This window comes from Balaenoptera borealis (genome assembly GCF_965194805.1).
Source record: "Balaenoptera borealis genome assembly, contig: HAP1_SCAFFOLD_1279, whole genome shotgun sequence".
Lineage (NCBI taxonomy): Eukaryota > Metazoa > Chordata > Mammalia > Artiodactyla > Balaenopteridae > Balaenoptera > Balaenoptera borealis.
This window is the reverse complement of record NW_028122940.1, coordinates 120,079-133,975: the sequence shown is the minus strand read 5'-3', so window position 1 is coordinate 133,975 and position 13,897 is coordinate 120,079. Positions and strand designations below refer to the sequence as shown.

General features: G+C 42.8%; 1 protein-coding gene and 1 pseudogene across 2 annotated transcripts in view; one reads left to right on the top strand and one right to left on the bottom strand.

Moving 5' to 3' along the window:
• Window positions 1–553: 553 nt before the first annotated feature.
• Window positions 554–13,897, bottom strand: part of LOC309621951 (uncharacterized protein) — a gene marked incomplete at its 5' end in the record, with an annotated part of 132,089 nt that continues 118,745 nt past the window's right edge. The window contains 2 exons of the mRNA XM_082409217.1: window positions 554–8,108; window positions 8,819–8,865. Coding sequence (XP_082265343.1) covers window positions 8,041–8,108; window positions 8,819–8,865 — 115 coding nt within the window. The remainder of the gene's footprint in view (window positions 8,109–8,818; window positions 8,866–13,897) is intronic.
• On the top strand, window positions 9,053–13,685 carry LOC309621954 (RING finger protein 11 pseudogene; annotated as a pseudogene). Its single transcript has one exon. The product of its transcript is annotated as an RING finger protein 11 pseudogene (transcript).

Genomic DNA, 13,897 nt, shown 5'->3' with positions numbered 1-13,897 from the left:
CATTTCTTAAACTGACAATACATGGTACAAAATTAAAAATATAGAAAGGAGTATTTGATACAGTGTCTTCCCTCTCCCGTTTCCCAGGCACCCATCTTTCCTTTCCAGAGCTACTCAGTGTGACTTGTTCTGGCATATCTTTACAGAGATTTTTAAAACACTTTATAGAAGTTTAATTTACATACCATAAAATACATCCATTTTAAGTATACAATTCAATTATTTTTAGTAAATTTACAGAGCTGTGCAATCATCACCACAATCCAGTTTTAGAACACTTCTGTTACCCAGAAAAGTCCCTTATACCTGTTTGCAATCAATCCACATTCCCAGCCCCAGACAACCTCCAATCTGCCTTTTTCCTTTTCTGCACATTTCATGTAAATAGAATTATATAATATCTAGTCTTTGCATCTAGCTTCTTAGCATGATGTTTTCAAGATTCATCCTTGTTATAGTGTGTACCAGTACTCCTTTTTATTGCTGGTTAGTATTCCATTGTATGGCTCTACCACATTTTGTTTATCCAGTTGCCAGTTGTTGGACATTTGGATTGTTTCATTTTTTTTTTTTTTTTCCGGATAACGTGAATCATGCTGCTATGAACATTTTTGTAAAAGTTTTTCTGTGGACATAGGTTTTCATTTCTTTTGCATATATACGCAGGACTGGAATTGCTGGGTCATATGGTAAGTTTATGTTTAGCTTTTAAGAAAATGCCAAAGTGCAAGCCCCACAAACAGCAAGAAAGTTGAAGAATGAGGTCAGCATTCAAAAATGGGGTCAAATCTACAGCTGGGAAGTGGTGTACAGACAGGTAGAATTTAGATCCTGAGCCTTTAATAAGCACTACCTTCGCTCAGTGCTCTCTGTTTTTAGACTCTATATGAGAACACCTAGGGCTTCCCTGGTGGCGCCGTGGTTAAGAATCCGCCTGCCAAGGCAGGGGACACGGGTTCGAGGCCTGGTCAGGGAAGATCCCAGATGCAGTGGAGCGACTAAGCGCATGTGCCACAGCTACTGAGCCTGCATTCTAGAGCCCGGGAGCCACAACTACTGAAGCCCATGCGCCTAGAGCCCATACTCCGCAACAAGAGAAGCCACTGCGATGAGAAACCCGCACACCGCAACCAAGAGTAGCCCCCGCTAGCCGCAACTAGAGAAAGCCCGTGCACAGCAATGAAGACCCAGTGCAGCCAAAAAAATTAATACATAAAATAAATAAGTTCAAAAAATAAATAAACAAATTAAAAAAAAAAAACAGAACACCTAATGCAGGTGGGAAGGTGGGAGGGACACTGTAAAGGTCATCTATGCTACATGTACAAGAACCCCGAGAGCACACCAATAGGTACCACATTTTTCACTGCTGTAGCCGATCATTCCCCCTGTACTACCACACTGTAGCATTCCCTTCCCTGATCTACTGCTACAGTCTCTTTGGAAGGTGTTTCAGAACTCTTGTTATGAGAGTGCCAGTTGAACTGTCCTCACTTCCTTCATTTATACCAGGATTGAAGACCTTGTGGTCCGAGATCCTGTCCAGAGAGCAAGCAGGCTAAGACTCTGTCTTTGTTGATGTATTTCATCAGAAAGGGCTCTACCCCCTCTCCTAGTTCATGGTGTGAAGTGTTCTTAGCCTCTCAGGAAAGTGGGGAGAATTGGAAAGACTCTACATGAGAATGCTAGGCTTTGTAAAACACTTTAGTTTTTTAAAAATAAGACTCATTTTGTATTGGACTTATAACAATCCTATGAAATACAAAGAAAGCCAAGAATCAGTGACATGAAATGATCACCAGTAAGAACTACAACAGTCACCGCTTATCTCGTAGCACAGGGCATTGTCCATGATCCTTAAGAAGAGTTACTAGAAATGCCTCGCCCATCCTGCCCCTAAACACCAACACAGCAATCATGTACCTTGAACGGTACATGATTGCTGTGTTGGAGTTTAGCGGGAGCATCTCACTTACCAGGGACTGGACTTTTACCTTGATTCCTTTGTAGTGACGGAGACATCCCTGGTGATGAAAAATTCCCTGGGATTGCAACCTCCAAGCCAGACATTTTGTGTGACACAAACTCAAGAACTCCCCAAGTCCTGCAGTAGCAGAAACAGTCACATATTTGAGAGTAACCCAGCATCTGAACTTGGGGACATTTCAGTGACAGCTCCAGTCCAGAGTGCCAGGCGTCTCCTGGCCCTGCCTCCAGCTCCAAGCCAGGGACAAATAGAGAGTAAGCACGTGGATGATATTAAAACCAAGCTTTCAAAGATTCTGGATGCCTAACACATCCCAAAAGAAAACCAAGATCCTCCACTACTCCCTTTAGGAATCCCTGATATTCACCAGCCGCTGGCCTGCACCGATCCCCTCAGCCAAGAGGAGCAGCCTGGTTCTGAAAATGCTGATCTGGGAAAGAACAGCCTGAGTCGTGAGGACCTAGGGACACTCGAAAATGGGATCGAATCCAGCAGTGGTCTTGCAGACATTACTACACTGGCGGAGGATATTCACCTTCCCCAGCTCTTTAGTTCTTTGAAAGATCTTGATCAATCCCAAGGTCCCAACGGGATCAAAGCCAAAGATGCCAGAGCCTTTAAGGTGAATCAGGTGCAGGAAAAGCCAAGTGTCATAAAGGTTCCCTCTGATCAACCCAGGAAGAACAAACAGAAAGCCTCTGAGCCTATCAGTGGCGCTCCCAAGGCCAAAATCCAGCCAAAGAATCCAGAGTGCCTGTTAGGGGGAGAAGTGGTTACATGCCACGCTGCAGTCAGTGACAGGGCTCCTGTGAACACGGCCAAGCACTCTCAAGGCAAACCTCAGAAAGCTGCATCCAGAAAGATCAGCAAAACTAAGAGCCACGGGCAGGAAAAGACCAAAAGGACCAGAGGAAGAAACAAGGCTGAAGAGAACAAGCAGTCAGGGAACAAAGTCAAGGCAGAAGAGAAGCCAACAATTCCCGAGACGAAGCGAAAAAAACACCAAACTGAGCTTTAAAAAGCCTCGAACCTCCCTAGGCATGCGCATGCTGGAGTCTGTGAAGGTTCTTCATGCGCTGGGGAAGAAGGATGATAAGAAAACTGGGCTCTCTTCCTGTCGGCTCTTGGGAAATTCAAGCAACCCCAAAGACCCCCAGCCATCCAGCCATGGCGGCATACCCCACATGAGGGTAAGAGTGCTGAGAAAACTCAAGTCGAAGCCCAGAAACCAGTCAGCAGTGCTGAAACAGAGTGTCTATCCTCATCCCAGTATGAGCGGCCTCCTCCTGGGAAGGTCAAGTTGATACCTCTGCCTTTTTCTGCCTGGGACAAGCCTCAAGCTCGACCCGCTCCTCGGAGGCCACAGTCTCTGGCCTCACATCGGCCTGCTGGGGCTTACCGTGCCCAGCCTGGTTCTACTGACTCAGCTCAACCTGCTGCAGTCAATTCATCCCAGCCAGTTCCTGCCTCTCTGCCAGGTCCCGCCAAACCAGCTCAGCCAACTGTGACCAACCCAACCCAACCGGCTTGGACCAACCATACCCAGCCTCGTGTCCCCTCAGTCTGCTGCTCTTAGGCCTGCACCCTACAAAACTTCATCTGGCGCTTCTCTCCAGCGGGAAGCCTGTTCCCCCTGCTGTGACTAAGCGCCAGTCCCCATCCAAGCTCCAAACCCAACTTCTATGCCAAGACTTCAGCAAGCAACGAGTTCCATGGAGGGAACCCAACGTGCCTGAGCCAGTCATGTCAAAGCCCATCGAACAAGAGCAGAGGCCAGAGCGAGAGGCCATGAAGAGGCGGGCTCAACAACGTGAGAATGCTGCCAGATACACCTCTTCGGGGAAGCTGCAATTTTTCACTGAGAGGGAAAAAGAAATGGAAATTGCTGTCTACTACGGATACGTCAAGTGAGAGCTGCTAGGATTCTTGGTGCCACCTTGGCTACCAGCTGTTCTTCCATACATAGGTAAGATAGGTATAGAACTGAATAAGTAAATGGAATACAATTAATAGATGAGTAATAAACCTTAAGAATTTTGAGATGCTGCTAACTGGGGCGTGAGAAAGGAAGGACTGAAAGTTGGATGGGAGAATGAAGGAAAGGGGTAAAAACTGAGCAAAGAGGAAGGAACTTGGCCCAGGGCTAGGAAGGCCAAAAGAGACGTATGGATTTAGGAAAGGAAGCAGGAGTGAGGATGAAATGGCAGAAGTAAAAAGCAGGGTCAGAGGTCTGGGTTGAAAGAACACAATTGGAGTAGAGTTGAAGGTGACAGAAGATGAGTCTAGGTTTACTAGGAGAAATAGAAAAAGTCTCTCGGGGACGCTGGCCTTAAGTCTCACAACCACCAGATAGGTATTTCAGAAAACAAGAGGTTCAGGACACATCTCTGAAAGGTCTGAGTTGCCTTATTCAGGTGTGACTATAGTGGGGGAATAGGGAAATCTACCAGAGAAGTGGCTAGGGCTCAGAGTTATCCTAGGGGCAGCTGACGACAGGGGCAGAGCCAAGGGAACTGCTGCATCAGGAGGCCCACGAATAGGGCCTGGTATGTAAATCACGATGTACTCAACACCTAAGCACGAGGGGAGCGAATGCGCTCTTCAGTTGACCTTGGCAAAGACAGGCAAGGCCGGTATTCCTGTGCCACTTCACTTACAGAGGTGCAGCAAAGGGCTGAGGTCACATCCCATGTGGAGGTACAAGGACTCAATTTGAGGCCCAAATGCCTCTGAAGTCCTCTGTATTTGCAGATGCCCGTAGGCGGCCAACCTGGCTTTCAGAGCACAGCATCCTGAGGTTACTGGTGGACGAGATCAAACTTCTGCACGCGCCTAAATATTAACTTGAGGGGCTTCCTCCATTGAGCAGGGCACGTGCCGCCTTTTGTAAACATCACCATCTACTGAAACGCATGAGAAAAAATCCGACGGAAGCGTCCACTCTCACGGGTGAGAGTGGTGGGGGCACGCGCACTGGGCAGCAGCTCCAACAGCCACAGGACGCAGGCGCCCAGGGGTTCAGAGGCTCCCTGGGAGGCCTCGTGGGGCAGCTCGAGGGAGTGACGATGGGAGAGAGCGGCAGGGCTGGGCGTGAAAAGGAATGCAGTGGGGAGAAGGGAGAGATGGAGACAGTGGATAGTGACTATGGGAAAATGGGCAATTTTCATTTTCAAAATTATTTTTTTGAGATGTCATTCACATGCCATAAAATTCACCTTCTGAAACTGCAAATTCAGTGTCATTTAGTACATCCACAAGCCTATGCAACCATCACCGGCATCTAACCCATCACGTTTTCATCACCCCAAAAAGAAGCCCCCTTAAGCATCAGCAGGCACTCTTCATCCCCTCTTCCTTCAGCCCTGGCAACCATTAATTTGCTTTCTGTTGCTATGGTTTTGCCTTTTCTGGACATTTCATGAAATAATACAAATGTGACCGCTGTCTCTGGCTTCTTTCACTTAGCATAATGTTTTCAAGTTCGTCCATGTTGTAGCATGTGTTAGTACTTCATTCCTTTTTATGGCTGTATAATATTTCACATATCCACCACATTTAAAAAAATCCATTCATCCACTGATGGGCATTTGGGTTTTTTTCACTAATAATGTCCATTTTTTGAGAGTTTATTCTGTGCCAGGCAGCACCAGGCTGAGTTACTGACCTTACTTCACAGATTAAGAGGCTTGGAGAGTGTGAAGAGTTTGCCCTAGATTAAGAGCTAGCAATTGGGGGAACTGGGGTTTGAACTCAGGCAAACTTCAGAGGTAATAGATTCACATGACAGAACACTAGAAAAGGTACACAAGGGTATTCAATGAAAAGTGACCCTTTTCCCCACGTTCCCCAGCCACACATTTCCCTCCTCAGAGACATCTGCTTTGGCCGTGCTGTGGATCCTTCCAGAGAAATATTTATACCCCAACATTTATGTATCACAACTTATTGACTAATCTGTCCCACTGATTTGAAATGTCACTTTTATGGTATAACAGATTCTTATACGTATATATATATTTTAATGTATTTATTTATTTATTTTTGGCTGCTTTGGGTCTTTGTTGCTGTGCGCAGGCTTTCTCTAGTTGCGGCAAGCGGGCTTCTCATTGCGGTGGCTCCTCGTGTTGCCGAGCACGGGCTCTAGGCGCGTGGGCTTCAGTAGTTGTGGCACACAGGCTCAGTAGTTGTGTCTCACGGGCTTAGCTTCTCCATGGCATGTGGGATCTTCCTGGGCCAGGGATCGAACCCATATCCCCTGCATTGGCAGGAGGATTTTTAACCACTGCACCACCAGGAAAGCCCCTTATACGTATTTATATTTCTCTTTTCAGAGCTGTCCTGACTCTTTCTTGCCTATCTGTTATGTTTGCCATTTCTCTAAAATTCTTTTTATCTTCTTTTTGATTTAAAAAAATTTTTTCCTCTTCTTGTTTGTTTCTCTTAAGGCATTATCCATTATGTTCATTCACTCGTATTATTTTATTTAATTTATTTAATTAATTAACTTATTTATTTTTGGAGGTGTCGGGTATTAGTTGCAGCACGTGGGCTCTTTGTTGCAGTGCGTGGGCTCTTCCTTGCGGCTCGTGGGCTCTCCAGTTGTGGCGCGTGGGCTCCAGAGCACGTGGGCTCAGTAGTTGCGGCGTGCGGGCTTAGTTGCCCTGCAGCATGTGGGATCTCAGTTCCCCAACCAGGGACCGAACCTGCATCCCCTGCACTGCAAGGTGGATTCTTAACCACTGGACAACCAGGGAAGTCCCCACTCTTGTATTATTTTAAATTTAGTCCTCATTTCTGAAACTTTTTTCTTTTATTTTGAATTCTGTCTTGAGTTCTATCATCTTACCTAATTCTGGTTTATGCTGTTCTTTCATCTTTTTTTTATTATGGTAAAATATACATAAAACAAAATTTATTATTTCAACCATTTTCAAGTATACAATTCAGTGACATTAAATACATTCACAATGCTGTGCAACCATCACCACTGTGCAAATTCAAAATAATTATGTCAAAAGATTGAGCAGGACATCAGAAAGATGGAGGCAGCAGCATAGCTTCTGAATCTCTCCAAACCCTTTCATGGAAGAAGATCAACTAAAACCAAACACCCATAGGTGGCATTTATCAGCATTTACCATTTCCAGAACTTTTCCACCATCCCAAACAGAGACTCTATAGCCACTAAACAATAACTTCCCATTCCCTCCTCGATCCATGTTCTTTCATCTTTCGCATTGTTTTTCCTAACATCTTTTAGCCCACTTTGAAATAATAGGTTACAGTTTTGATCTGTTTTGTGGACCTGTCTTTTCCAACTTGATTTTATTGTCTGAAGACATGCTATTCTGCTCCTTATTCTCTTTTTTCTTACACTACCTCTGTACGGGATTTGATCCCAATCCTTTTCTGTTACTGATTTTTGGATGAAAAAAGTTTTACAGCACTTTGAAAAGGTGGTGCGAGGCCATGTGGAAACATGTTCTTCATGGCTGTTTCATCAATGCTTCACTTATACTGCTTTGGAATAACTGTTTTCCAGGAGGCATAAACCAGTGGGCTTTACCATTGGACAGAGTGCAGAGAAAGGACCCCACGAAAGCTGATCACCTTAGCAGAAATGACTTAGTTATGATTTCACCCAAGATTGGTCACAAACCAGCCTGGGAAACTCAAGGCACCAGAGACAAGGCATAATGCCATCTTTCCTTCTCTCTGCCTCAGCTCTCAAGGATTGGTCACCTCCATGTTATTAGTAACTATTATTTGGTTTCTGTTCATAATTACTATCAGGAGACACAGCACTTAGGGGCCTAATTACACTGCCTAGCTACGCACCATTCTTCTTCATCTTGGCTTCCTGTCCACCAGCAGGAACCTGATTTAGTTTTGTTCTCCCTTCACCACAGCCCAGTAATTTTTGTGCATGACTCTCAGTCTCACCAGAATCTGTATCTCTCACTCTGCCCCAACATTCCACCCCATCATTCGCTCCCTGAAGTGTACTCTAGAAATTTCGGTCAACTGGATATTTTACCACTGTTCACCATCTCTTATGAAACCAGAAGACGAGCAGCTTTCTTATGGAATGACGGAGAACTTGTAAAGATAAAACACCAGTCTGCAGGAGAAAGGGAAGAAGAGAATGATGGAAATCGTTTCTGCAAAACTAGTTTTACATTACGTTTTGTTTGTTCCTGGTAAAGAAACTGAAATCTTCTAAACATTAAAAAAAAAATCTAAACCACTAAAGTCAATAATACAGGAATATAACTTTTGAAAAAAAGTTCTTTGGCTGCGCAGCATGTGGGATCTTAGCTCCCCAACCAGGGGTTGAACCCACGCCTGCTGCATTGGAAGCGCAGAGTCTTCACCACGGGACCACCAGGGAAGTCCCAGGAATATCACTTTTAAAGGAGAAGTTATAAACCCCTTGGTTCTATGAACTGGAGATTTTTAGTAAGAAGTCATGTATTTTAAATGACTTGGAGCTTTAAAGGAAGGAAGGAAGGAAGGGAGGAAGGAAAGAAGGAAGGAAGAAAAAGGGACTTCCTTGGTGGGGCAGTGGATATAATATCAAAAGTAAATTAATTAATTAAATAAATTTTAAAAAGAAAAAAAAAATGCTGAAATCCACTGACTAATTATTCAGGCTATTATATCTTGCTATTTCCAGATACATCCCTTTATAAACTTTTGGTAAAAGGTTATCGTATGTCAGAACAAATGAATTACAGACTTTTCTATTTTTCCAAAATTTGAGAAATTCCCTTACATTTCTCCCTTCAAATTTTATAACAAGGGAAAAGTAGTGACAACCCTTATACTTACATTCAATTGCATCATCTGGCCACATGCCTTCTACATCAATCAAATATCTACAAAACAACAAAATTCGAGTCATTTGTAAATAAAAAGGAAAGAAAATCAAGTTTTTGCAAAAAAAGGTCCAATTGTGCTTTACAAATACAGATAGAAAAATCCTAAGAAAATATCAGCATATCTAATCAATAATTATTAAAGCATGATATATACCATGACTACAAAAAGGCTTTATTCCGGAGTTTCCCTGGTGGCGCAGTGTTGAGAATCTGCCTGCCAATGCACGGGACACGGATTCGAGCTCTGGTCTGGGAAGATCGCACATGCCCCGGAGCGACTGGGTCCGTGAGCCACAACTACTGAGCCTGCGCGTCTGGAGCCCGTGCTCTGCAACAAGAGAGGCCGCGATAGTGAGAGGCCCGCCCACCGCGATGAACAGTGGCCCCCGCTTGCCGCAACTAGGGAAAGCGCTCGCATAGAAACAAAGACCCAACACAGCCAAAAAAAAAAAAAAAAAAAAAAAAAAAACAGGCTTTATTCCAAGGACCAAGGATGCAAGGATAACGCAACTTTAGAAAATCTATTAATATAGTTATTTACATTAATACAACAATTTAATCAATAAATGAAAGAGAATAAAATACAGGACCAAACTGGCAGATGTTAAAAAGTTATCTGATAACATACAACGGTCAGTTTCGGTCAAAATGCTTTGTACACTAAAAACAGGAGACTTAATATGACAAGAGTATTCATCAAGAACCAACAAATAACAAAAGACAAATTAGGACAAATATTAACATCATATCTAAAAAACCCTATCTAATCAACCACAGGAGCCAGAAACTTAGGAATCACCATCACTGACAGCTATTTCTCCCTCACCCTCATCCTCAACCCACCACCAGTGCTGACAATGATACTGCCTACATACCTCTAGAATCTGTCCACATCTTTCCACCAAAATGACCACCATACCCTGGTCCAAGCCACCATTATGCCCAATTTCTACACAAGTCTCCTAACTTGCTTCCTCGCTTCCACTCTTTCTCCCTGCAGTGTATTCTCCACTCGGTAGCAAAACGATAGGTTGAAAATGCAATTGGGTATGTTCCACACACTCACCTTCAACAAAAATAGTTCAATGGTTTTCTATTACTCTTCAAGTCTGAAACCTTAAACATAAGCCTGCACGATCGAGCTCCTACCCACACTTGCAGCTCCATTATAATGACATGCTCCCCCAACGGCCCCACCTTCCTGGCCAGTTCCTCCAACACAGCATATGCTTTCCTCTTAGAGGGTCTTTTGCTATTCCTTATGCTCAGAAATCTCTCCCCAACGTCCCTATCTGGTTAATACCTACTCATCCTTCAGATATCAGCTGAAACATCCCTAAACCTTCTCTAATCTCCATGATGAGATCAAATCCTCCCTAAAATATGCTCTCATGGTACCATGTCCCTCTCCTTGGCACCTGTCAGAGTTGTAATTCTACATGCAGAGTGTGATTCTTGAATAGCTATTCCCTCTCTGGACTGCTAGAATTCACAAAGGGCAGGCAGGTCAAGTCTCCTCACTCACAAAATTTCTCAAGTCTTTTTGCTAGCACCCAGCACAGTGCTTAAACATAACAGATGCTCAATACGTATTTCCTGCATGAACAACCATACATTGGTACAGTGTAGCAACACCCACAAAAAGCATAAGGGCATAAACTCCTTGATGCAGAAGTCCCATTCTGAGTGAAGTTAACTGAGACAAAGCATATATATTCAAAGATGTTCACACAGGAATGTTCATTACTTTGATGTTTTATAATATCAAAAACTTCTGACTTGTACATGTTCATCAGTAAGCAAAGGAACAATGCAGCCTTAAAAAAAAAAATAAACCGATCAACAAAGGATTAATCTCCAAAATATATCAATAGGTCATGCAGCTCACTATTAAAAACACAAACAACCCAATCAAAAAATGGGCTGAAGACCTAAATAGACATTTCTCCAAAGAAGACATACAGATGGCCAAGAAGCACACGAAAAGCTGCTCAACATCACTAATTATTAAAGAAATGCAAATCAAAACTACAATGAGGTATCACCTCACACCGCTTAGAATGGGCATCATCAGAAAATCTACAAACAGCAAATGCTGGAGAGGATGTGAGGAAAGGGAACCCTCTTGCACTGCTGGTGGGAATGTAAACTGATACAGCCACTATGGAGAACAGTATGCAGGTTCCTTAAAAACTAAAAATAGAATTACCATATGACCCAGTAATCCCACTACTGGGCATATACCCAGAGAAAACCATAATTCAAAAAGACATATGCACCCCAATGTTCACTGCAGCACTATTCACAATAGCTAGGTCACGGAAGCAACCTAAACGCCCATCGACAGGTGCACGGACAAAGAAGATGTGGTACGCATATACAATGGAATATTACTCAGCGATAAAAAAGAACGAACTTGGGTCATTTGTAGAGACGTGGATGGACCTCGAGACTGTCATACAGAGTGAAGTCAGTCAGAAAGAGAAAAACAAATATTATATATTAATGCATATATGTGGAATCTAGAAAAGTGGTACAGAAGAACCGGTTTGCAAGGCAGAAATAGAGACACAGATGTAGAGAACAAACGTATGGACATCAAGGGGGGAAAGCGGGGCAGGGCGGGGGTCGGTGGTGGTGAGATGAATTGGGAGATTGGGATTGACATATATACACTAATATGTATAAAATAGATAACTAATAAGAACCTGCTGTATAAAAAATAAATAAATTTTTTAAATTCAAAAATAAATAAATAAATAAACTAATTAAAAAAAAAAAAAAAAAAAAAAAAGAATGAGGTTGGGAGACTGTCAAAACAGCACACAGATCACACACTCAAGCCCCGGAAGATGGGGAACTGCCTTAAGTCCCCCACTTCGGATGACATCTCCCTGCCTCACAAGTCTCAATCCGACTGGGCTAGCTTTGGCAAGGGGACGGAGCTGGATCAGGAGCTGCTGCTGCCATATCTGGATCAAGTTCCAGTTTTGGTCTCTCATCCAACACCTAGTCAGACTCGCCTAGCACCTCAGCTGAGAGGAGCAAATTAGGATAGCTCAAAGAATAGGCCTCATACAGCATCAGCCTGAAGGAGTTTATGACCCTGGAAGAAATGGATCAGAAAAAAGGATCCGGGGGACTTCCCTGGTGGTGCAGCGGCTAAAGACTCCACACTCCCAACGCAGGGGGCCCGGGTTCGTTCCCCGGTCAGGGAACTAGATCCCACATGCATGCCGCAACTAAGAGTTTGCATGCCACAACTAAGGAGCCCACCGACTGCAATTAAGACCCGGCGCAACCAAATAAATGAATAAATAAAATAAAACAAATATTTAAAAAAAAGATCGGGGAGTGTGTGATCTGTATGATGCACTTTGTTTATGAGAACCCAATTTGATTTCTGCTGTGTATGCAGATCACCTGGGCTGTACAGATGACTGGCTGATGAGATCCTTCACGTGCCCCTCCTGCATGGAGACAGTTGATGCAGCACTGCTTTTGTCCTACGAGACTAACTGAGCCAGTGTCTCTCACCTGACTTCAAGTGAACCATCATTTTTGGTGGTTTTGATCTTTTGTGGTTGAGCCCAAAGAGCCAGGGATTAGGAATTAAGATCATGCATGAAAGTTTCCTAAAAATTCCTGAACGGCTGCAGATGTTGGGGAAAAGCACGTGATATTTTAGAAATTTAGGGGGAAAAAGGAGGATGGTATTTTTATGTAAAGCCTTCACCCAGTGTTGAAAAATATAATTGTTATTTAGATCTTGTTATTCCTCCAGTACATAGGAATTGTGTAAAGTGTTACAGCAGCTATATATGTTTCAACTGTGTGCCAAAGATTAGGATAAAGATAGTGGTTGTTTTTCCTAAGTGAGATAACTTTCTTCTTCCCCCTACCCAAATTCTTTTCTGAAGTTGCTGGCATTTGGGTCAAGGTTTTATGAAAAGCCACATTTTAGAACACTGGCACAAAAAAAGGAGTTTTAAGCTGGTTTGCATAGTTCTTTTTTTGTTTTAGAATAAACATAGAGCACTTATATTTTTTACTTTATAGGAACTCCACAAGTTAAGGTCCCATTGTTCTTTTGCTGTGATTGTTGTTACTATTGATGTTGCTGTTTTCTGTCTTTGCTGGTTCTTTCTAATCTACCATTTGTCATTATTGGCATATGATCATCTCAGGGTCACAAGATGGCTGCTGTAAAACCAAATATCATATTCTCACAAAACAAGGAGGAAGCAGAAAAAGAGCCCAAATGGTCATTTTCCTAATGCCTATTTATCTTTTCTCAGAGAAAAATATCATTCTCATAAGCACAATAACAGCCTTCCCTTAATTACTCATTTGCCAAAACAGACTGATATGACCATTCGTAAGACAATTCATGGCAAAGAGGGATATGATAATGATTGTCTTAGCCTAACAAGGATTTATCCACTCAAGCTGAATGCTTCACTCCTCAAAAAAGTCATAAAGCTCTATGAGCAAGGAAGAACTACTAAGTGACTGTTAAGTAAACCATCAGAATTGTTTGTCCAAGACCATACGATTCTTTCTTTCCACTGGAAATGGAATTCATTGCCTTAGGTCTTTTTCAATAGTGTACTATTACTGTTGGGGCTGGCTCTGTGCTTGAAAACCAGCTGAAAACCAGTTATAACCTGTTACAAGTGCTATATCTGTTTGCAGTTAAGAAATGCAGAATTCAAAGTGATCTCCTAGCTTGTAAGCCAACTGAGATTCACTGTCCCTCTTCTATAAAAAAAATGAGCTAATGTGTCCAGAAACTAACTCTAGTAAAGTGGGGTTTATTAACATTACCCTTTCTTATGAGTTTCGTCAAATTATTTTGGTTGTTAACATGGTGATAATTAAAAGTCAAGGTAAATTTTAAATATTAAGAATTCTGATGTATTGAGCTTGAATTATGCCACCATGCTTATGTAAAAATGAAAGTGGCACCATGGTTACACTGAGAAAAGTTTCTCAGTTGTAACCATTTTGATTTCTTCTTTCCTGTGAC